This window comes from Carcharodon carcharias, chromosome 15 (assembly GCF_017639515.1).
Source record: "Carcharodon carcharias isolate sCarCar2 chromosome 15, sCarCar2.pri, whole genome shotgun sequence".
NCBI classification, from domain to species: Eukaryota; Metazoa; Chordata; class Chondrichthyes; order Lamniformes; family Lamnidae; genus Carcharodon; species Carcharodon carcharias.
The window spans coordinates 20,876,531-20,901,630 of NC_054481.1; the positions used below are offsets into that span (position 1 = coordinate 20,876,531).

Here is a 25,100-nt window from a genome sequence, read left to right on the forward strand (position 1 = left end):
CCTGGGGGCTGCAGTCTTCTTGCCTTTCGTGGACATCTTCCCTGCAGTCGTCCTGGACTGGAAGCACTGAGACGCATGTTCACGGCTACACTTTAAATATGGCGCCTGGCGTGATTAAGTGGTGAGGTGATGGCGTGACGGGCGAATGAGAGCCTACCCGCCATGGAAACGACATGTTTCCCGGGAGTGCATAAGTAATGTGGCGGATTTGGGACAACATGGCATGAAATCCTGCCATCGCGGCCGGCGGGTAAAATATCATTTTACTCGCCCGCTACCACACTTAGTGCAAATCTGGGATGATTCCACTCTAAGATTCTAATTCCATGACTTTTGTAACATCAGGTTAGCCACCGTTGGACATACATCAAATCTCACAGGTTCTTATTATGATTCTCTATGAAATCACTGATTTTCTGTTACTCTTGTCTTGGAATTACCTCCCCCACTGACTAATGGACTTGCAAAATTAATAAGTGGAAATGGCATAAGTGATCAGATAATGGTTCTAAATCTTCATGGAAGTTACAGGATACATACTATGAGAACTAATTAGCTTCAAACGCTCCTTAATGTTGCAAATAGCAACAAGAGGAAGAGATAATGTACTCATTAAGGAAAACCATCAATTAGTCATGAAAGAGACTCATGAGTAGCACTCTATTTGACAATTTAAAGTGCACATGGTTAGAATTTATGAAGTAAAACCTCTTATATAGCTAGTATGTACATGATAAACTTGTGAAGTAAGATTGTTAACTGACATTTATAAACACAAATTCCTTGAGCGGTAGAATAAGCATGAGATAAAATTGCAATACTTTTAAATTTCAAACAGAAAGTTGATTCTTCATTAAGAGCCAATGCTTAGAATTCACTAATGAAAGCTCCTTGTTAATGCTGAATTAAATAAGCCTTCATTTTCAGTGCATGGCTGTAAGAAAAACTGTAGCTAGGTATCAAATATCAAGTAATAAGCACTATTAAACTTTGGAAATGTAATGTATGACCTTGTTGCTCCACAGTGTTTTGAGAAGTGGACATTAAATGATCTGGTTCTATAACAAAACCATCTGATTGCAAGGAGATGTGACAATTCCAACCTGTCTCTAGGCCCATCTTCTCAGCAAATCCCTGCAAAGACAATCAAGTATTTATATGTTTAAATGCCCTGGTATAAATGGACTAACTTCATATTTTGGAACATATTCTCCGCCGTTGACAGTGTCCAAAATAGTGAAGATGTGCCTGCACTTTAGCTCATAGTAATCTGTCCATTTCTATAATGTACCAGCAGAGGGCTGTGAGGTGAAACTAACTCAAATCACACAGCAAGAGGAAAGCTTGCAAACATTTAGATAAATGTACAGATTTTCTGACAAATAGTATTTTTTTTAACGTCTATGTTAACCCAGTCAGTACTGAGGCCTAAAAGAGGATTCTGAAGTTGAGTAATTAAGGCAAATAGCTGAGATACATTTAAGGGGAAGCTAGATAAGCACATGGAGGAGAAAAGATTAGGAACTGATAGGGTCAGATAAAATAAGATGGAATATGTGTAATATGAATAATTATGTGGGACATAATCACTAGCATAGAACTGTTACGCTAAATGACCTGTGCTCTAAAAAAAGCTGTAAAATTCTATCTAATTCTATGCAGATCGTGCAGGACACACATGAAACAACATTGACTCATTTTATGAATATAGGCAAGAAATTTTCCGTCGGCAAGCAGGGGCAGGGCCCGCTTGCCGACGCATAGAATGCTGTGGAATGACGTCAGGTGGAACTCCCGATTTCATTGCACGTCATTTGCATTTTCAGGTTGGCGGGGGGATGTGCCGGAACCAGCTGTGCGCCTGCCGACCCTGTCTGCATGGATTAGATCATTCATCCTCTCTCTGCATTGTATGGTCAACCTCTTCTGTGCAACATTGGCACTGATCACTGCCTGCCATGCTGGATTGATGATGCCGCTGCCTGTCCTGGAGCCAGAGCAGGGGTAGAGGACATCGCAGCAGGCCTCCATGGCGTCCAAATAGCATTCCAGTGACATGTCATTAAACCTGGGAGCTGCAGTCTTCTTGCCTTTCGTGGACATCTTCCCTGCAGTCGTCCTGGACTGGAAGCACTAAGATGCGTGTTGAGGCCATTCAAAAATCAATTAAGCTCATTAGTGGACCTGCCCGTCCAACCTCAAGGTTGGCGGGCAGGTTGGGAGCACTGGCGACCACCTGAAAAAGCATGAAATCTCATCCACGGACAGGGTGAAGTTTCATTGCCGAATCAAATAAATTAAGAGACACTTTTGATTAACATTATGTCCATGTCCCAACTCATGTGACATTGTCACATATGGGGACATGGATGGCGAATGAAATTTTCACTGCAGTAACTTTTTTATTTTGGGATCCGATTTCCTTGAGGCAGTACTTAGTCTCAGGGAGATCGGCGTGCTCCTTTGCACGCATGCCCCGCTCGCCGATGGGAAAATCCTGCCCCATGAGTTGGACACATGGAGATCAGAAAATTTTACAAGGGCCATTGCACCCAGTCCCTGTAGGAATTCCCTTACTCCAAGCCCCCTCCAATGAGCCAATTTCCAATTGATCCCACATAGACAGCTCTTGAACTTTGCTTGCAGGAGTTTATTTTTATTATAAAATACATGCAAATATGAGCACGCACCATTTCTCAGTGTTTATAACAGGATGGCATTCTGCACTCAACTGGAATGGGCATGTACCAAGAAGCTTTTAAAGCATTATCATAAAAATATTACACCATAATACAAATAATTTAGGTCAGAACGTAGCAATATATTTGTGTAGCAATATATTTGTCTTTAAGTCTTATACCAGAGTGGCCATTTTGATACTATCACTACAGTAAGGAAATCTGAGGGCAAAATTTTAACAGATTTAAGGGCAGAGGACCATTGTGCCTACTCAATGGGGGACAACATGTTGTGTTTGCTACTCATAGTAAAACTGTAAATGTGTTCTTAATGCAGAGTAGGGAACAGAAGAAATCTTCCACCAATGATTTTGTGTTTTATGTAGAATTAATGATCGGTTTTCCAATCTCAAGAATAAACATACTGCAGTAGACATTATGAAATGACTTTGTCTTTAGCTCATCTTCAACAAGTGGTGACCTCATACCCTGGAGAGAACACAGCCACAGTATTCAATATTTAAATCAGTAATCATTTGTACTTTTGGGTCTATACCTTGCTTTTCAGCTCATCTTCCAAGGAAAAGTAAACAAATCGAATGCAGGCATTATCCAAGCCATCAATCAGATGGACCATGTCTAGTCTGGCTTGGTACTGGGAGGATATGAGACCAAGTAAGATCTGATTGCCAAGAGGATGTAAATTATCTTCCTGCTCAAAATTTAATTCTGAAATTCAAGTAAAGATATATTGTGTTTGTTATAATAAAGCCATGGATATCACCAGTTAGGTAGACAATGAATGTTTATATCATTAAATATTTTGCTAAGAATTTTTGTATAAAAATTTGGATCCACAGCCGTTACTTAAACAAAGTTACATATTGAATCAGTATGTGTAGCCTGAGCATTCAAGAAATATTGATGGATTCCTTCACTACAGTTCTGCAAAGTGTTTTGCCTTGAGGGGTTCTGGGAACCATGGGCCAGATATTGCGGTGAAACTGTCAGTACTCACCATCATGACCCAACTGAAACTGGTAGCAACTTCTGGCATCCATATACATGCAGAACAATGCGGAAACACAAAAGTTGCTGTCAGAGATTTTACTCTTCTCCGGGGGGTGTGGCATTGAGGTTGGTCTAGGCTGAAGTCAATGGGAAACTTTTAACTGATGAGAACCTGCACTCTTACAATGTTAACCTTCCTATAAAAATCCTTGAGAAAGTTCCACCTTGTTGAATAAGGTGTAACTGGGGCCAGAATCTCCCATTCTGGAATCTAAATTTGATGGCAGGGATGGAAATGGGAATGATTTTAGCTGATGGGGTTGGCAGGGGGTGGGAGGGCGGAACAGCTGACCACGCACAATCTTGTGCTATTCAGCTCATTAAATAAGCATCCATGAGTTTTCGTGGTGGAGGCAGATGAGACGTCATCACCCCAGCTGTTACCCCATAGGGTCAATGGTCCGGGCACCATATTTAAAAAGTACCCTGACAGCCTGCACTATCCCTTCCACCTTCACCTGGCCACTGCTCCACCCTTCCCCACTAACCCTTTCTTTCTTACTTGGTCATCCTCATGCAACTGCCTGGTCTCAAGCATAGGCTGGCTTTGCTCCCCAAAGAGACAATGCAGCAGCAACTCACTGTTAATCATGGAAGACTACACTTATGTGTAGTCTGTCCCATCCAGGAGACAGGAAGGAAAATATATATACCTACGTCAGCCTGGCTACTTTATAATTTTTATTTAAATGGACAAATGGCGGGACTGATAAAATGGCCACCACTGACCACATGATGGTAAGTTTCTGAGCAGTTTAAACATGGGCAAAGGATAACACATCAAACTCCTGGAATTTAACACTCCTTGCATTGCATAAACATTCCTGCCAAACACTATGGATTAGCAGATGAGATGTCTACAACAGCCAGCTAAGGACAAAAGCAGAGCTATTTGTGACTCCTCATCTCCAACGTTGTGCTAATGGCTCTATAGTTACCTGCTCAAAACACATTAGGTTTTAACAAGCAGCCTCGTTAGTTGAATAGCTTGATTCAAAACCACCCTGTCACATGACTGAGACTTTGAGCTGTTTGGATTCCTTTAATTAAGCAGCTTTTGAATTTTATCTTCAGTTGTGGTTTAATCTCTGAAGAGAACCAGACTCCAGGCTAGCAGCCTGCCTTTGACCTCCATCTCTCTCTCAAAATTTGATTTCCAGACTTGGAGAGATTTCCTACTGAATGAGCTAATTTCCAGGATACAAGAATACTTTGTTGCACATTCAATGGACTCAACCTGCAACTGAGTTCCTAGGACCAAGACCAGGAATTCTGCCAAACAAAGCCACTTTAAAGAACTTTCATTGGACATTGACTTACTGGACCCTGGACTCATGTGAAACCAAAATTCTTATTTTTATCGTGGTCTCTGCCCTGAACCCCTTTTTTTCCCTTACCCCTCTTTTATTGACTGAATGCAAAAAGAGGTGGATATTGCAAAACCCCTTTCCCGCATTTTTTTTGTGTAATATAAACCAACCGTCTTATTTGACCTTATCTCGAGTTTGCTGTAGGGTTATTAATAGAGGATTGGATCACTCCAAACTGAAGGATTGGGGAACTTACTTATAAAAGAAGGAAATCAAAAATCAAAAACACCTTTCTGTTTAGGAATGGCTGGTGAGTGCAAAAATCAGGGCTGTTCTAAATTAAACCCCCTCCTGTGTGTAACAAGCCATAAATGTGAACATTCTAATTTCTCGCTGGTGGGGAACTTAATTGGAGGTTGCGCTTAATTCTGGCAAGCTGGTCTTTTAATGAGTATGCATGGCATGCTAATGTATGCAAAAGGACTTCCTGATATTGTTCGTCAGGAAGTTTGACTTCCCTTAACCTACCTTTAAAGTTCCAAGATCTTAATTGCTAAAGTTCAATCCACTGTGAACTTAATTTGGAGGTTGCGCATAATTCTGGCGAGCTGGTCTTTTAATGAGTATGCATGGCATGCTAAAGTATGCAAAAGGACTTACCAACATTGTTCGTCAGGGAGCTTGACTCACCCTTAACCTATCTTTAAAGTTCCCAGAACTTAATTGCTAAGGTTCAATCGGGAAATTAATTTTTCTCTTCACGCCAAATCAAGTTGCCCCGCCCACCAAGCTTCCTGCTGCTGGTGGACTAGAAGACTCTGCCCTGCATTTTTAATGGCATACTAAGTTGATAATCACTGCTGAATACCCTCATTGACTCTGAGAGCTAATATGTATTTGTCGAATGTAAAATTTCTCTGTAACGATAAAAGATTTCCACATCTTTAAAATAATAATAAAAAATTTTGAAATTGTTCATCTTAATGCTAGTTTCTATCTTAATCCAATCATAATCATTTATTTTGCTATCAGAAATCTTAAAGTAAAAGTCAAGCAATTTAGTACTTTTAACTTCCTGGTATGCTGTCTGTGAGAATAATTCAATGTGATTGGCTGCTTACACTGCCTGTTGACATCACTTCTGCTGCATGTCAAGACATCCCCTTGATTTGGCATTAGATTCAAAGTTACATTGGGAAAGGGAGATCCACACCATCAAGATTGTCACTTGGTAGCACAAAATTCAGGTATTGCTGAAAAAAAGGAGAAATGCTGTTGAAGCTTCTTGTCTGACACTCATCAAGACAGACGTTTGGCATTCTTGCGTCTGTCCTGATGGGTGCAAGATGAAAAGCTTCAACAGCATGTCTCTTTTTCAGCAATACTATAGAGAATGCTAAATCTTTGAGTGGCTTTCTTCAAGGTCAGCAATGTGTGCTATTGTTTTGCCACTAGTGCAAAATCTGGGCCCAAAGCTATATTTATATCGCTTCAGCTGTCACAAACTCACAAGGCACTTCTGGGCAGGATTTTAGGTTTTAAACTGGGACCCTGATATCAGGGTGAAATGGGGGTCACAACACTGCACTGTAGGGGAAACAATCATCTGGCAGTGATTTCCCCTGAATTGGCCAATTAATGGCCAGAGGATGAGCTCACCATCCAAATCAGAGTGGCAGGTGGTCTCTCAAAGCCGGAGGGCCAGTAGGAGACCAGACAATCCAGAAGCAGCAGCAAAGCATTCTTTGCCATTCAGGTGAGTGAGCCATAGGGCACTTCCCTCTTGAGGCAGGCTCTCTGCAATTTCCTAAAGCTATAAATTTAAAAATAGCAACTGGGCCATCATTATGAATGGAAAACCTCTGTGGAGAGGCAGAGGGAGAAGGGCTCAGAGCCTGCCCGGAGCACTGACCCTCTCCACCACCCCGCCCTGGTCTGTCACCAGCAGCCCGCAACCCAGACAGATGGCCTTGTTCCCAAAGTCTCAGAGGGCTCCCAGGCTGACTAGAAAATTCCAGTTGGCTTCTGACAATAGTCCTTAATAGCAATTATGTGCCCTTAGTTAGTTATCTGCTGCCTGTGGTGATCAGCCTTTCAGCTGCCAACCCCACCCCCAGGAAAATGACCCAGGAACGGGATGGTGCCGGCAAATTGCCACGCTGGCCAGCGCTAATTTTTGCACCTGCCTGCCTTCATAGCCGCTCCCCGCACTTCCCACCTTATGGTGGTAAAAATCCTGTCCCTGTAGCCAGCTCAGCTCCGGTGAACGGAAATTTCCAGTGTGACTTTTTCACCTTCTGCTTTTACTGTCTAAGGGTTGTCGGGCCTGAGGGGGAGGGAGAGGTGCGAGTTACTGCACCATTCCCTCCATGAAGGTGGCAGGATAGGTGGATAAGGTAGTAAAGAAAAGATATGGGGCTGAATCTTTGGCTTGGCGAGCATGGGGAGGGCCTGCTCGCCAAGGTGTAAAATGACGCTGGGTGACACAGCATGTGTCCCAACGTCACTGCGTATCATTTAGATTTTCAGCTCAGTGGGCGCACAGCTGACTAGGCTCCGCGCCTGCTGAACTGTCAAAGGTCTGTTAAGGCCATTAATTAACTAGTTAAGCCTATTGAGAAAGTTGCCCGTCCAACCTTAATGTTAGTGGCGGGGGGTGGGGGGGCGTGCAAAGAGCCCAGGCGACCTTTGCATTTTTCATGAAACCTCATCCACGGGCAAGATGAGGTTTCACGAACGGTTTATAAATTAAATAAATTTTTTTATTAAAGTTCATTGACATGTCCCAGCTCATGTGATACTGTCACATGAGGGGATATGTCTTAATTTTGTTTTGTCTTTATTAAAATTTTTAAAGTTTAAAACTTATCTCCCTGAGGCATGGAGATTTCTGCACTCTGCAGTCCTGACTCAGGGAACCCCCACCCCACCCGCAGAGGGAGTACATTTAATGCTGGGCGGGCCTTAATTGGCCCACCCACGTAAAATGGCGGCGCGGACCAGATCAGACACCCACCACCCTCTGCGTGAAGAAGCTTTTCCTCATGTCCCATCTAATCCTTCTACCAATCACTTTAAATCTGTCCCTGGTAATTAATCTCTCTGCTAGGGGAAACAGGGCATCCCTGTCTACTCTATCTAGGCCCTTCATAATCTTGTACACCTCAATCAGGTCACCCATCAGCTTCCTCAGTTCCAAGGAAAACAACCCCAGCCTATCCAATCTTTCCTCATAGCCACAATTTTCAAGCCCTGGCAACATTCTTGTAAATCTCCTCTGAGGTCTGCTTCCACCTGTGCCCACCCCTGAACACACCCCGCCCCCCCCCCGCCCCAATGGGGAGAAAATTCTCTCAATGGAATGCTTTCCTTTATTGGACGAGGTATAGAATATAAAAACAGGCATGTAATGGTGGAACTGTATAAAATGCTGGTTAGGCCACAGCTGGAATTATGTGTACAGTTCTTGTCACCATGTTACAGGAAGGACATAATTGCTGTGGAGAGAGTGCAGAGGAGATTTACAAAGACCAGTGATGGAAGGTGGGATTCAAATGGGCAGCTAGTTTTTTTTTCTTTTTAATGGATGGTGCAGACATGATGGGCTGAATAGCCCTTTTCTGTGCTGTAATTTTTCTATGGGTCTATGGTTCTAAATGGGGCATTGGTAAGCCTTCTGTCGCTGCCATGGTGACACATGGCACAGGAAGATGGCAGCAGGGAATTGGCCCTGATTATCCTTCTCTGCTTAATGTGCAATGGGTAGAAAAGAGCAGTCAGATGAAAATTAAGGGTCAGGATAGAGTGGGCTTCACTTAATTCTTTGTTTCACTCTGGCCACCATTAGCCCAACAATTGTGAGAGGGGATAGCAGAGTGCAATGGAGCTAAGACCTCACTTTAAGAAGGCTGAAGCTATGTCTGCCTATAACCCTGAGCAGAAGGAATTCTGGCAGTATCAGAAAAGTTGACACCTCGTTATCTCTGAACAGATTCTAACTACTCCTGTGGCTGAAGAGATCAAATTCAAAGGGAATTCTACAAAGGCCGCCTACATTTCGTAAGCCACTGGTGTCTACCTGTTTGGTAGGTCAACAGACCCTGCAACCTCCTTTGAAATTTTTAATGGTTGGAACATTAACAATCTCAAGAATCCAGGCAAAGGAATATACAGCCTTTGTCAAAGACAAAGAGGACAGGTGGGAGTCATGTGACATGACCCCCTAGCTGGAGGAGCCTGTAATAATGTCTTGCTGTACTGCCAATCAGTCTGCCATCTTCCATCTATCAAGAAGCAGCTCAGAACAAGGGCTCAGTCCAGGTGAATGCCTGACCCTCATCTATACTGTTATACTGTTTCTATTAGGACTTCTATACCAGAACCTACAAGATTAATTCATCTCTGCATGCCTATCTCATTGTGGAAGTCATCTCTACTAAAAAAGTGAACATCAGTCTTCGCCTGCCAACCTCTGTGAAAGAATACACCATTGGACTTGGACTCTGCACTCTGGACTCACATGAAACAATAAATCTTTGCTCTGTGGTCTTTGTGCTGTAAATATCTCTTTTTTTAATCCCTCTTTTATTGCATGAATACACTGGGGGCTACGTAGCAACATGCCACCCCCCACAATCTGCACCCCCCCCGCCATGTTTTGAGTGTGTGCGAATAAACTAACCCTCTGTGTTTCCCCTATTTTGAGCTTGCTGGGGGATCACACCAAAACTAAGGGGTTGGGAAATATGCTACCGCTTGTAAAATGGGAGAATCAAAACACCTTTCTATTTACAGATAGGTGGCGAGAGGAGAAATCAGGGCTGTTTAAATTAATCCCCTTCCTGTCCGTAACAGGAGTACAGTCCAGGGTGTCAGGAAAGGGAAAAGTAAAACAAGGTGCATAAACATCCATTTTATAAACATAAGGCTAATTCTCTGATCCTGTGATGCCAGCCTGGAATCACACCCACATTGTGTACAAACACCTGCAAATTTTCACAACACTGTTCTTGTGAGCACAGTGTTCCAGAAATGTACCCTGTTAAATTCAAGTATTTCTGATCTGAGGGATAATTTCCTAGTTTTTAATATGCACAAGTCATTTGTGACCAACCATCAGTGTCCAAAGCTCCAGAGTTCAACATCTTTTGCTCCTTGATATTTGCTTGGCTGCGGCTCCTGGTTTTCAAAGACATTTGGAGACACTTTCCATCATCACTGGGATGCAAGGTTTGGAACATTGGCTTACAAGATAAGGCAATGCACTCTCCAGTCAGGCAGGCACGTTGGTAAAAATCAAGGACTTTCTTTCTGTAAGAGCAATCAATTGTAAAGAAAAAGAGATTGAAAATGATTAACTATTAAAACTTTGATATTGCAGTGTGAGAATATACTGGTCCATGAGGCAGGCTCAGCCTCACTGGCGACATAGGGTTCAGTCTATGACGGATTTTGTGATGTGAAGTTAAGGTATCGCAAAGGAAAATGGACCCAATGTTCACAATAGCTCAGGAGAGAAGTCTGGGCAACACTGGTGCTTTAGAGTTGGAGGTCCTGCTGCAGGGAAGTGCAGAAAAGAAAGCTGAACCAAGAAAGCTGATTGTCGGCCTCCAGTAAAAGTTTAGGAGCCAACAGCATGAAGGAGTTTGTTGACTGGGTCCAGACCCCAATGGTGAAGGAGGGCGCTGGTGGCCTGAGCAAGGGAGCCACACTTCCTCACTTGTGGGGGTCCTCTCACTCAGGGGAATTGCTGTCCACAGTGGAAGTTACCATTTCAAGCACCATGGACAATCATTGCTCTTTAGCACATAGTTTACCTTTGCGCCTAACCTGAAGGTGAGGGTGGAAGCCATTGAGTAGACAGTGCCTCATGTTAATACATTCACTTGCAAGTTCACTATCAACATGCACATGATCCCATTTAAGAATACTACAGTTTAGAGCACCAAATTATTTGATGCCTTAAGGAATGTAGGAACATGAGTGGACTATTCAACGCCTTGAGCCTGTTACGCCATTTAAATAGATCATGGTTGATTTGTATCTTAAATTCTATTTACCCAACTTGATTTCATAACCCTTAATACCCTTTCCTTAAAAATCTATCGATCTCAGTTTTGATATTTTTAATTGACCACGAGCCGCAACAGCTTTTTGGGAAAGAGTGTTCCGGATTTCCACTGTCCTTTGTGTGATAAAGTGCTTCACCCCTAAATGGTCTAGCTCTACTTTTAAGGATATTCCCTCTTGTTCTGGACTGCCACCACCAGAGGAAATAGTTTCTCTCCATTTACCCTATCACCTCCTTTAAATGCCTTATGTATGAATGTATATGGATGTTCGCTGGTATAATGGTCATGTTACCTGGCACATCTAGAAAGTGGACAAATGTCATTTCCATTCCAGAATTCACTGCAAGCATCTAAGACTGCATCAGCAGAGCCATAAGACAACAGCTGCATCGCTTCTGTCAATACAAACACCATTCAGTTAAGGTCACATCGGAAGCAAAGTGACTCAGTTCAACGAGAACTATACACAATGCAGACAGGAAAAGTCACTTTGCTCCATCTAACCTCTCTCACACAATAGTGATGCCTTTAGGGCTGAATTTTATGTTGATCGGGCGGGTGCGTGCTTGACCTGATCGAGCGTGAAATCGTGCGAGGTGATGTCGGGCGAGCGTCCTGACATCATCGCGCAATATTTCGCTCGGTGGGCGCGTGCAAATGTCAGAAGCGCATCAGCCGACGATTAAGAGGGCAATTAAGCCATTAACGACGCAATTGCCTGCTATTTTTCGTCGCTCGTCCAATCTTACGGTTGGCGATGGAGCAAATCGGCCAGGCGGCCTTTATATTTTTCATGAAACCTCATCCAAGGGTGGGGGGGGAGGGGGCGGTGGGGGATGAGGTTTCTGTTATGAAATAAAATAAAAATAAAAACCTGCGGGCATCATTTTTATCATCTATATTTTCAGATGCCCGATTTTGAAGCTTGGACTTTTTCTTTGCCTTCAGGGAGCTTTCTCTCAGTGCTCGCCCGCATCTGCGTTTTTGTCACCGTCCACTCTCCTCCCGCACCCCCCCTACCCCTGGCAAGGCTAAGCTTTTTGGCTGGCCGTTAATTGGCCAGCCAGTGTGAAATAGCGTTCAAGGGCCAATCATGGTCGGCGGTCTGTTTCCCGGCCGATCCCGAGCCGCTGATCCCGCCCGTCCGCCAAGCTAAAAATTTCAGGCCTAAGTGTAAAAAAAACTGCACACTCTCCACCCTACACAAAACCATGTGGTCTCCTGAGAGAGACAAAGTGGTAAACTAATTTGGAGATATAAAAAAAAGTCTGGGAAATTCCCTTCCAAATCCCCATGAAGTTTGAATCAATCCTAGAAAATCATTCTGGTCCTGATAAATCTTTGGAGTAACTACCTTGTGATATCTCAGGTGATCTCTGCCCCAACTTGAAATAGGTTCAGCTCTCGCTTAAATTTATCTTCATTTAAAAGATTTTCTAACAAAAGAAATAAGCTCACTCAGCAGTGTCCTCTCATTGCATCGATAAAAATGAGTTGCAAAAATAACAAACTGTCCATCAAAACCCAATATTCTTCTACTCCTCCAGAACTTTGAGAACTCCCATGGCCTTCATAGATGCCTTTTAAATATACATTCGTAACTCAATTCAACTTTTTTATTTTTGTCAACGGGTTAGAAAAACTTAAAATAAAACACAAAATCAAACTTCTAATTGCCATAGCATGTAAGCTTACAATATCAAGTGACAAATCACATGTTGCACAGTGCAGTGCCACATTCTCATATATCTACCGAAATACCACTCATTTGAAAATACATAAAGTTGCCTCTTTTTACTTAAGGTCTTACACAAGAATGTAAAATGAATGAGGTGCCTTAATGATCCCCCCTCCCTCCTTCACTAGCAGGTCCGGGGAACCTAACAAAACCTGTTGTGCCAATGGCCACTAAGGTGAATAGTGTATGATCTCAGGATTATCACACTCTTTCATTCCTTTGGAACCTTTCTACCTAGGTAGATGTAGACATAACTAGGGTTAAAAGAGAGACACACTCACACGCTCTCCCACATACACAGTCAAACGCATAGACTCTCACACATCCACACACTCTCACACATGTACACACTCTCACTCTGATGCACACAGTTATGCATGACACACTCTCATTCGCCCACACAGGGCAAGGTTTTGCCCTTTAGGTCAGGATCCCAGTAAATATGTGTCACAGCCTCACACTGTGGGGGAAACAGTCACCTCACAGTGACTTTCCCTGAATTGGCAAATGGTGGCCAGAGGGCAGCTAGCCATCCAATTAAGGATAACGGCCAGGTTCTCAAAACTAGAGGGCCAGTAAGAAACTCTCCAGCTCGGATAGTAATAAAACCTGTAGTTCAGGAAAGAGAGAGAGAATTGTCTCCATTTCCTGCACCTTCCTGCTTAATTTAAAACTTTTAAAATAAAAATAGCCTCAGCAGACAGGCCACAACTGTGGAGGGTAAAATTGCTCCACAGGGGGGCCTGTGGCTGATGCTCAAGCCAAGAAGGCAAGGAAGACTTTGAAGCCTGCTTGGGATGCTGGCTCCCTGGTTTGGCACCAGGATGCTGCCTCCAGGCGCCTGGTCTAGAGCCCTCCGATGTCTCAGAAGGCCTAAAGGCTAACTGGAAAATTCCAATCAGCTTCTGTAAGTGTCCAATTAACTGACATTAACTTGTGTGTGGGAAGCCCTCCCAACCCCTACCTCACCTCCAGGAAAATGGCCTGGGGGCAAGATAGTGCCGGCAAACTGGTAGCATTAAATTTTGCACCTCTTTGCCTCTGTACCTGTCCCAATATGGATGTGGAAATACAGCCCACAGTCTTACTCGCATATTCCCAAAAATGCTCGCACACACATTTTGACTCACCCGCACGCAGACACACACACACATACACACACATACTCTCAATCATACATAAACCCTCTCACTCTCATTCATAGGACTGAATTTTATTGAGATGGCATAAATTCTGCCACCAGAGGCAATCCTGCTTTGGCTGGCAGCAGGATCTAGGGAAGTGTTTTACTGGTGGTGGCCAGCTCAGGAGTGGCCTCCAGGGCTGCCGTCCAATGAAGGACAATAGCTAGCCCCAAGAGCTGCTGGTCCAATCAGAGGACTGGCAGCTCAACAACCTTGCAGTGCCACTGCTAGCCCTGGCCATTGCTGAGATTGCAACATCAGCAGTAGTGTGAGTCAATGGTCAGGGACCCTCAGGAAAGCTAAGTGGGCTTGGGGCACACTTGGACCAGGCAGCCAGGCCCCAGCAATAGAGGGAAGAGAGTTGCTGAGCAGCAGCAATGCCATTGCAGCAAGGGGTGGCCATTGTTGCTGCGGGGGGCCTGCTCTGTGGACCATGGTGTGCCCATGAAGAAGCCTCCATCACCTGGAACCTGCTGGGAGGCTGTCAGGTTTCACTGGGCGGTCTCCCCATGTGGCAGCCCTCCCCACATGGGCAAAATGCGTGCGGAGTCAGGAAATGGTCATTAATTGGCCATCTAAGTGGCTCAATTGACCTCCTAGTAGGCATCTGAGCTGCCAATGTTCCCACTGCTGAAAGGCAAAAGGGCATTACAGCTGGAAGGCACTTCATCATCCCACACTATTTTGTCCGCCTTCTAGTCTCCCAGCTAATCCTCAAAGGGCCCAAAAGATTCCAGCCACACACACTTTCAATCATACACAGCCAAAAGCCCTCGCTCACACTCACACGTATGGTCAAAGCTACAGACAGCAAGAAAAACAGATGACAATATAGATACAAGCATAACTGAAGAAAGACCACATCTATCCACTGAACTAATCATCTTGTCAATACCAGAATGTTTATTTTTGGACAACCTGAGTAATGTTTGTCTCTGAGCTGTCCTCATTGCCACCACTGAATTTACAGATTAAAACCAATAACCACACACCACGCTATGTGGTTAACTACTGGTCAGTGTATTCACTATGATCTTAAAACATTCACATTTCAGGTAGGCATGTAGAAGAAACAGATGCCCTGAAAGATGAACAAATCTCCAACCGTCTGAAACACCTCTTCTTGTTATTCAACGTACATTTTAAATCAAAGGATTGAAACTGGGTGAGATCTACCATTTACTTTCGAAAGTCTGAGGGGTTCTCTCATCAATTTATCAAAAGGAAGGCTGCGTCCTGTCTACTTCTTGAGTTCTAATGAAATGATGACCTCAGAAGGTAAATCTGGAGCAGTTTATTGAGACAGAAAAAGGTATCAGTCAGTACATGCTGGAAGCACCCTTGAAAACACACAGGTAAAAGCAAAATACTGCGGACTCTGGAAATCTGAAACAAAAACAGAAAATGCTGGTAATACGGAAATGTAAAGGCCACCTGGCCAATTTGCCAATCCACAAACCATAATGTTGGAGTGTCCAGCCCATCCGAATCCCCTCTTCCTGTGACCCCAGCAACTCCAGCTCCACAGACCAAGGGTGCCACACACAGCAGGACCCCGAAAGCAGGCCGGTGCCCTCCAGGTCTCAGCCCTCCAGCGGACTCTCGTCAAGGTCACCACAGACAGGGCGTAGCAGTCAGCAGGCTGCCTCCACCTCTGCTGTGGATGGACGGTGAGCACCGGCAGGGTTGTGAAAGTTAAGAAGTAGTTGCACAGCCTGGGCACGGGTGTTAATCACTTGTACAGAATGTTCACTATTGTCAATAAACTCCCAACAATGTCTCCCTCCCTGCCTGTGGCTCCTTGTTCTGGTGAGCAGTGTTCATGTCACTCAGATGTGAAACCTTTCTGCACAAGATAAAGGCAGGTGTCTCAGTCCAGGGCCTCTTCTCTGTGCTTTGTGCAGCCTTCAGGCCAAAGTGATGGTCCAGCCTCACGTTCCCCGGACATATTAGTGATGCCTGCATCTCAATGGTGTTTATCATTACTGCCAAAATGTTGTGGGCAGGCGTGACCGAGTTCAGTCATTCTCTCTGTGTGCTCTCAGCACCTTTGAGGTGGGGCTGGCCCCCATCCTTCAGCATCTGTGACCAGTGACGCTGTGCTCCTGAAGGGCTCAGGTGCTAAAGGCAGACAAAGGATCATGTGCTTTTAAAGTTTAATCGCTGCATCTCTATGATATGACTCTGATCACAGAGTTCAAGCAAACTGTCCTCAGCCAGTCAGGAGTCAAACATTCTTAGAGGCTGTGTGAAGATCCATGGAATGTCCTCACCGCATGTCATCATCATCTTCCTGCAATCGAGCAACTATTAGAGCCTTCACTGTGTCTCCATGACACGAGCATTATCACAGAGGGTATGTGCACAGCCATAAGCCAGACAGGAGTCAAACATTCATAGATGCAATGAGAAGGTTTATGTTGTCTCCTTACTGCATGTCGTCATCATCCTCCACGAATCTAGCAGCTATGAGGACCTCATCCCTGTCATCGTCGCCTTCGAGGACCTCCTCACCCTCATCACCATCAATGTCCTACTCATCGACAGAGATCTCCAGCTCCGCCATCACCTCCTCAGCCAGCTCCTTTCCCCATTTCAGTGCCAGGTGGTAAAGGGCGCAGCAGGTAACAAAGATGTGCGATCCCCTCTGTGGATTATATTGCAGGGCTCCACCAGACTGATCCAGGCACCAAACCTCAATTCCAGCATCCTGATAGTTTGCTCCACCAAGCTGCGAGTTGCATCATGAGCCTCGTTATACCTTCGCACTGCTGCAGTCTGAGGCCGCCGCACGGGTGTCATCAGCCACATCCTCTGCGGGTAGCCCTTGTCCCCAAGGAGCCATCCCTGCAGCTTTTCTGGACCCTGGAAGATGTCAGGGATCTGTCACCAACTGAGAATGTAGGGGTTGTGGACACTCCCTGGAAACCATGCACAGACCTGCAGCATGCATTTGCGGTGGTAGCTCACCAGCTGCACATTCAACAAGTGGAAGCCCTTGCATTGACATAGTTGAACACTTATTGCGATAGAGATCTGAGTGCCATATGAGTGCAGTCAATCACACCCTGCACCTGTGGGAACTCCGAGATCTGAGCAAATCCAATCGCTTCTGCTCTCCTGGTCTTGGGCGAAATGCACAAAATTGTGTGTCGTCGTGAAGATGGCATTCGTGACCTCCTGGATGCATTTGTGGGTGGAGGTTTGTGAAATCCCAGAGGGGTCACCTGTGGAGCCCTGAAAGGATCCACTGGCGTAAATATTAAGTGCCGCGGTGATTTTCACAGCCACTGGCAGTGGATGCCCTCCATGTCCCCATGGCGCCAAATCCGACAGCAGGTGGCAAATGTGACTGACCAGTTCCCTAGACATGCGCAGACTTCGGTGACACTGGTTCTCGGTCGCCTGCAGGAATGAAAGTCATCGTCGTCCATAGACCTTTGGTGTTGCTAGGTGCCGACCGGTGACAGCTCGCTGTGGCTTTTCAGCAGCGTGTACGGGAGCAAGATCCAACCACCCCTTCTTCCTGTGGGTGTTGCTCCTCCCTCTGCACAGCCGGGCACCTCAGTCACTCTCTTCTCCATCGTCTTCACTCTCTGTAAGCCATGAGGTGTACAGTTAGTTTACCAGTCTCCATGCCCCTGATGTACTCCTCTTGCAAGATGAAAAAGAGATATGCGTGGGTTAGCTTGGATGTTCTGAGAACCTCTCTTGGTTAAGTCTGAAGGCCCCTCAGTGTATCCCAGAGAGTGCTGGCCACCACTTGGATGACCAGAATTTGGTGTGCTGCACAGCTGCCCAAAACCCCACTCACCTCTGCCCCACTCGACCCGACCGATTGGCAGCAGCTTTGCCCATTGGACTGCATGCTATGCTCTCAGCTCAGGCACAGGCATTCTCTTAACCCGTGCTGCAAGGCAACACTGTTAGCTTGAACCACAAGGGAGACTGGTCCAAACCGGGCTGGTGACATTACGAGGGGCTGTGAAGGCCTCCACCAGTGACTGCTCCATGGCCACTTTTAGCAAGGAGATTGTACAACGTGTCCAATTGTCCAATTGTTTCGCCGTCCACTAAAATGCTCATTAGTTTGCAGTCTGTGTCCAAGGGGTGCAAAGCTCTGGAGCACTTGGTGGCACTTCCATGCCTTTGCATTGCTTGATAAGCTAGAGACCCAATAAGCTAGAGACCCGACTCCATGCGTGTCAATGTGGCTGTGTCTGATCTGTCTCAGCTGCAGAGGAATGGTCATTTTATACAAGGTTTCCCTGATGTGTGGCCATTTCCCTCCCCTCCACCCCACACGTGCTTGTGCACTAACTTCAACCGCAGGGCAGTCCTTGCACCCCACCCCCTCCAAAGTTGCCTCAAGCTTGAAGTCCAACAGGTGACCATCACGAGGGCTGCACAACATTACTGTGCACTCACCTCCGAGTTCCCCTCAAAGTGCAGCCAGGCAAGTGCACGCCTTATATATGCTGTTGTGAAACACGTCGGCGTGATGCGGATGATCCAGCCGAAGGGATGATTCCGATGGGCTGACCTTATAATGACATGCAGATGTACTACAATAAGATTCGCGACGTCCGATGGGGGAAATGCAGCCTGCCATCGATGGGCAGAGCAGACGACATCGTGAAACAGATTTTTGATCTTCTCGGCATATTGTCTGCTCAGGCCACCGAACACGCCTGACGCCAGTGGGCATGGAAAATTCCATCCATAGAGTTAGATCTGTGGTAAGAGGCTTCTCTTTGCACACAGCTGAGTGGGGAGACTTGAAGGAAGAGAGGAAATAAACCGTTATCCCAGTCTTAAAGGAAGGAGGCTAAATATTGGAATTGCTTTTCTAATTATTGCAACTGATCTCGTGAAACCTCTTAAGCGAGTCAACCAATCCTTTTCCCCTGTGGAGTGCTTGTCTTCATTTTGCAACAGTTGGATGGTGACTCGGAACTATCTAGGACCTGAGTTTTTAGCTTGGCGGGTGGGCATGATCGGCGGGCCCGGGATCGGCCGGGAAATGGACCGCCGACTGCAATCGACCCCTGACGTGATTTCACGCTGGCTGGCCAATTAACAGCCAGCGTGAAGAGCTGCTGGGTTGGGGGGAAGGGGAGAGTGGGTGATGATGTCAATGCTGGCGAATGCTGAGAGAAAGCTCCCTGAAGGCAGAGAGCTGCCTCAGGGAGTGGCAGACACAAAAATGTTACAATAAAGTTTTAAAAAGCAGAATTAAAACTCTCCGAGCATCACAGTCAGGCACCTGAAAATATAGATGATAAAAGTGCTGCCCACAGATTTTTATTTTATTTTGTAACGGAAACCTCATCCCGCCCTGCGATGAGGTTTCATGAAAAATGTAAAGGCGCCGATTCGCTCGTCTGCCAACCGTAAGGTTGGACGGGCAATGAAAAATAGCAGGCAATTGCATCGTTAATGGGCTTAATTGCCCTCTTAATTGTTGGCGGGTGTGCTTCTGACTTTTGCGCACACCTACCGAGCAACATATCGCGCGAGCGATGACGTCGGTACACTCGCCTGATGTCATCTCGCGCGATTTCACGCCCGATCAGGTTGGGCGTGGGCCCGCCCGATCAACATAAAATTCAGCCCCTAGGTATTCCTAGCAAGGATGCAAATGGCACCAAGTACATCAGATGATACGTGCAATCCTTTGTATGTTTATTGAATGGGCGAGATTTGAACTCATTCAAAATACATTCACTTGCACTAAGTGAAAATTGGCCCCAATATTTCTGCATGTCTTCTGCATTCTCCCTATCTCTTTTGACAGTGTAGAGTGAGGCAGGGAGTGATGCTGATAGTTCGCTGGAGCAATTCTCCACTTAAGCTGGTTTGATGTTGAACTGCCTAATTCCAGTTGAAAATCCTGCCTATTATCTCTGGCCAGGTGTCTGAGGAAGTTGTGGGGAGGGGTCATTCAATTCAAATAATTTTAAGGCTTCTGTTTGTATATATTCTTGATTTTCAGTACTTGTGAATCTATGACATATTTTAAATGTTGGCTGTGGCAGTAATTTCTCTCATCTGGTTCTTACACTGGATAGTAGGGGAGGCAGTGACATAGTGGTATTGTCACTGGACTTGTATTCCAGAGACCCAGGGGAATGCCCTGAAGACCTAGGTTCAATTCCCACCAAGGCAGGTGGTGCAATTTGAATTCAGTAAAAATTTGAAATTTAAAGTCTAATGATGACCATTGAGCCATTGTCAAATGTTGTAAAAACCCATCTAGTTCACTAATGTCCTTTAGGGAAGGAAATCTGCCTTCCTTACCTGGTCTGGCCTACATGTGACTCCAGACCCACAGCAATGTGGTTGACTCTTAAATGCCCTCTGAACAAGGGCAATTAGGGATGGGCAATAAATGCTCGCCTAGGCAGTGACACCCATATTCTATGAATCAATAAAGAAAATAATCTGTCTGAAGCCAGAGACAGATAGACCACAGTCTCCAGGAGTAGTTAGTAATAAACCACCCTCTAAAGCCTTGCATCCTGTACAGAAAACATTGCATTTACTATAACAGACTTGATGGTGCAAGGACTTAATGGGGAAAGGCCACAGTCTAAAGCCCTCTCGCCATTGTATACTGAGGGCTGGAAATTGTGTAAAACATTTTGAAATGAATATTGTAAATATAACCTGTAACTGCAGCAATCAAGGCTCAAAGTACCAAATAGTGTATGAAAAGAAACAGATCTGCTTTGTACTTTACATAATTTTAAATTTGAACTGTTATGTCTTGTACCTTCACAAATTTTAAGAATCAAGTATATTTTTGGAAAAAGAAACTCAGCTCTTAATTTCTGCCTATCCAAATTAAATCAGTAACCACTGTAAATCTGCAATGGGTCAGTGATTCTGTTACTGATTTACAAACTAACAAGTATCTTTGCTGGGTTATAACCTGGAAAATAAGTGGTCTAATGAACTGTTTATTCCACTGCCACCTAAAGTGTAGAAAGATCAAGATTACATATCATGTTTCATAACCTCAGGAAGTCCCAAAGCACTTTATAGCCAATGAGGTCACTGTCGTAATTGTGTTATAAAGGTCTGGCACATATAGGGTTAATGTGGAACTGAGTACAGTATTGCCCACACAGTAATGTAAGAGAACACATGACCCACACCTAGGAGTCAGTGTAGTGTTGGACCGAACAGCACCTCATCTTCCGACTAGGCACTTTACAGCCTTTCGGACTGACTATCGAATTCAACAACTTTAGATCTTGAACTCCCTCCTCCATCCCCACCCCCTTTCCGTTTCTTCCACCTTCCTTTTGTTTTTTCCAATAATTTATATAGATTTTTCTTTTCCCACCTATTTCCATTATTTTTAAATCTATATCTTTTATGCCCTGTTAGCCTTTCCACCCCACCCCCACTAGAGCTGTACCTTGAGTGTCTTGCCATCCATTCTTAATTAGCACATTCGTTTAGATAATATCACCACCTTCAACACCTCTTTGTTCTTCTGTCTATGACATCTTTTGATTATCTGCTCCTATCACTGCTTGCTTGCCCCTACAACCACACCCCCCCCACTTCTCTCCCCCCACCACCAGCCCCCCCACCTTAAACCAGCTTATATTTCACCCCTCTCCGAATATTCACTCAGTTCTGTTGAAGGGTCATGAGGACTCGAAACATCAACTCTTTTCTTCTCCGCCGATGCTGCCAGACCTGCTGAGTTTTTCCAGGTAATTCTGTTTTTGTTTTAGCGTTGGACTGAGCCGTGTGCACAAGCAAGCATGGAGACAGCTCTAGCTTGAATTCTTTACTGTATATATGGGCATAGTTCTTCTAGCTAATACATACATACAGTTAACCTATGTAAGATCACAAAGACTTCATCAAGACCTACCAAGCAGTATAACACCCTGCAACAGTAAAATAAAAAATGCAGCACAGCCAATTTGCGCCTAGCAAGGACCTACAAGCAGCAACGTGATAATGACCAGATAATCTGTTTAAGTGATACAGGTTTAGGAATAACTATTGCTTGAGACACTGGGGAACACACCACTACTCTTCTTTGAAAGATGCCATGAGATCTTTTACACCCACCTGAGAGGAAAGGCTTAATGTCTCATCTGAAAGACATCACCTCCAGCAGTGTAATACTCACTCCGTCCTGCAGTAGGGTGTTAGCCTAGATTTGGTGCTCAAGTCTCTGGCTATCAATATTTGGGACATAAAGGCTCTTAGGAGTGAGGGCTGAGATGTTCAAATTGAGAAAAATTTCTTAATTAAGAACCCCAAGAATGTAACACCCATTCATTTTCAAGATACAACAACTTTGAAAGGTCACAGACCTGAAACATTAACTTTCTCCACAGATGCTGTCAGACCTACAGAGTATTTCCAGCATTTTGTTTTTTATTTATTAATTGTGCCCTTTATTCCATGTACTTACAGTGTATTTGCCACAATTGGTGATAACATACAAAATTGCAGCCTATAAGTGCAAATAGGACTAGTTTTACATGAATTTTCACAGGTTTGAGTCTTCCTTGTCTTTCTGCCTAACTGATGTCCCTCATCCCTGGAATACCCTTGCTGTCTCTGTATCATGCTAAGCCAGGTTAGGAATATGAGTATGCAAGATCGCCCCCCCAAAAAAAGGAAAATCAAAAGAAATTGGATTTACGAGCCTGATTTATAAGTGTGCACAAGCAGGTTTATCATATGACTCAGAGGCAGCTTTCTTTTGGTAATGAATGATGGTTCCCATGGTGATACTTCCTGTATGTTAGTCATTGTGGTTGACATGTACGCAGCGGTGTACATTTGCTTATGGAAGAGGTTCCTTGCAGAGGAGGTGAAGCCTGCAAGATGAAGTAGACTTCAATTAATCTTTGACAGGAAGTGGTAGGAGGAACATTTTTGCCCATACCTGCGGTGTTTAAGGTATTAAAAAAATCATAGTTACAAATACAGAGCAAACTATATTGTGCAACCTATCCTGCTGAAGATGATTTATAACTGAAATATCTTCATAACATTTTTTCATTAAGTTATACTAAAGAGTGATTAAGAAAAAATGTGAATGATTCTGTCAAAAGGCAATGTGGATGACAATAATTAAATAACAAATATATTTACCCGAATAATAAACATCAAATTTCCAAAACACATTAACCAAATCCCAAAAGAGACAGCTTTGTTATGCTGTTGATTAAACGATACTCCAGCTGAGAACTTTTTGTTATAAGAGGCTTAAGTGTGATTCATTTTTGAACACCTTAACAAGAACAAAAGCTAAAAAAAAGGTAAATATTTTGATGTTCAAAGTTAAAGTGATCATGGTAACACACAAGAAAAGAACCAAGATATTCCGCTTATATAATATACCAGATGATTTCCAAATTCTTTGGGCTGAATTTTCGTCTGGGTGCAGAGGTGTGTTTCGGTGTGCGAATGGCCACATTTAGTTCCTCCGCATTCCTGACCCCGTGCCATTTTCCTCTGGCCTTTTTCAGGGTCTGGAACGCCTAATGTGTAAAAAGCACACCTGACCCCTGAGGTCAGGGAACAAAAATCAAATTTCCTCCCACACACCATTTTTGCCTGGTGGTGCAGGGTTTTGGAAGCATATTAAAAGCACGACAGATTTGAGAGTTCATGAAGAAAATGGGAAGCCTGCTGAGGAGTTTGGAACATTCTGAAAAGTAAGGGTAAAGTGTTTTGACATCTTCAAATGTCACTATTAGGTGTTGTATTACAATGTAAATGTGTTTTTAATGCAGTGATCCATCATAGGGATTTGTCTTTTGAAGATATTACTATACTTTTCCAATGAAGAAAGCTTCATAATGCAGTGAAAAATTTTACAAAATGTCCTGTCAGTCTGTGCTATCATCTTTTCTCTTGTGATTTAAATGTCTCTAGCTGATAATAAAAAAATCTGATTTTGGCACTTGAAAAAATCTACACTTGAAAAAAAACCTAACCACCTGCTCTTTTACATTCGGATTTTGATACTTGAAAAATCTACACTAGGAGAAAACCTAACCATCTGTTCTCTTGCATTGATTGACAGGCACTCTGCTTTCAAATTGAAATGAGCACCTGCTGTTCTTTCCTACCTGGAAAGCAGTGTATTGTTTAAACAGCTGTGGTCATTATCAATGCTTGGCTTTCAAGTGCTAATGGGTTTCAGCATAGTAGATGTTCCATTCATCTGAGAATAAATGACAGTTTCAAGGGAAAAAATTCCCCACCCATTGGGGGAAAAGTGCAGGAGCAGGCACGGGTAGGCGCGCCTCCAATCGGTGGCACACTGCCATGCGTGTGAAAGAGCATTCATCTCCCTGAGGCTAAATGCTGTCTCAGGAAGATCGGCACCAAATTTTAAAATGGTCAAGGTACACAGACAAAATTTCCCTGACATGTCCCCTCATGTGACACTGTCACATGAGTTGGGACATGTCCATCACTTTTAATCAAACATTCATTAAATTTTTAAAAACCCTCATGAACATTAAGATTGGACAGTCAGGTCTATAAATTATTTCAATTACTTTTTAAGTGGCCTCACTAGGCCATTGACAGGTCGGCGGGCACACAGCTGATTCAGCTGCGCCCCCGCCAACCTGAAAATTGATATGACGTGGGGGTGACGTCGGGAGTTCCACTCAACGTCATCCCACGTCATTTTACGTGTCGGCAAGTGGGCCCCGCTCCCCGCTCACCAACCTAAAGATCCTGGCCAAGAAGTTATCATAACAGATTGTCCCTTTGATCTGGTTACTGGTTTGTTGACACAAGCTAGTAGAATTACAAGCATTACAAGAATTTTTTTTACATGGCAGAATACAATTTTTCTCAGGATCAATTATATGGATGTTTTTATTGGATGGTGAGAGGATTTTCTTCCCCCTCAAGGAATGTAAAATATTTTCCTTTGGTGTTGCATGGAATCTGAAGACTGTACAGAGGGTGAATGACTGTGGAGGAATCATGGAGGTGACATGGGGTGGCATGGGTGATCTGAGGGAGTATGGGCTGATATGGGG

At 44.3% G+C, this 25,100-nt stretch overlaps 1 protein-coding gene across 1 annotated transcript in view; it reads right to left on the reverse strand.

The window, feature by feature from the left end:
* The window catches only part of LOC121288344 (transmembrane protein 94-like), a 156,242-nt gene that overhangs the window by 78,382 nt on the left and 52,760 nt on the right, over positions 1 to 25,100 (reverse strand). Inside the window, 4 exon segments of the mRNA XM_041206898.1 lie at positions 1,011 to 1,134; positions 3,235 to 3,407; positions 10,173 to 10,369; positions 11,423 to 11,525. Of these exon segments, the coding sequence (XP_041062832.1) occupies positions 1,011 to 1,134; positions 3,235 to 3,407; positions 10,173 to 10,369; positions 11,423 to 11,525 (597 nt within the window).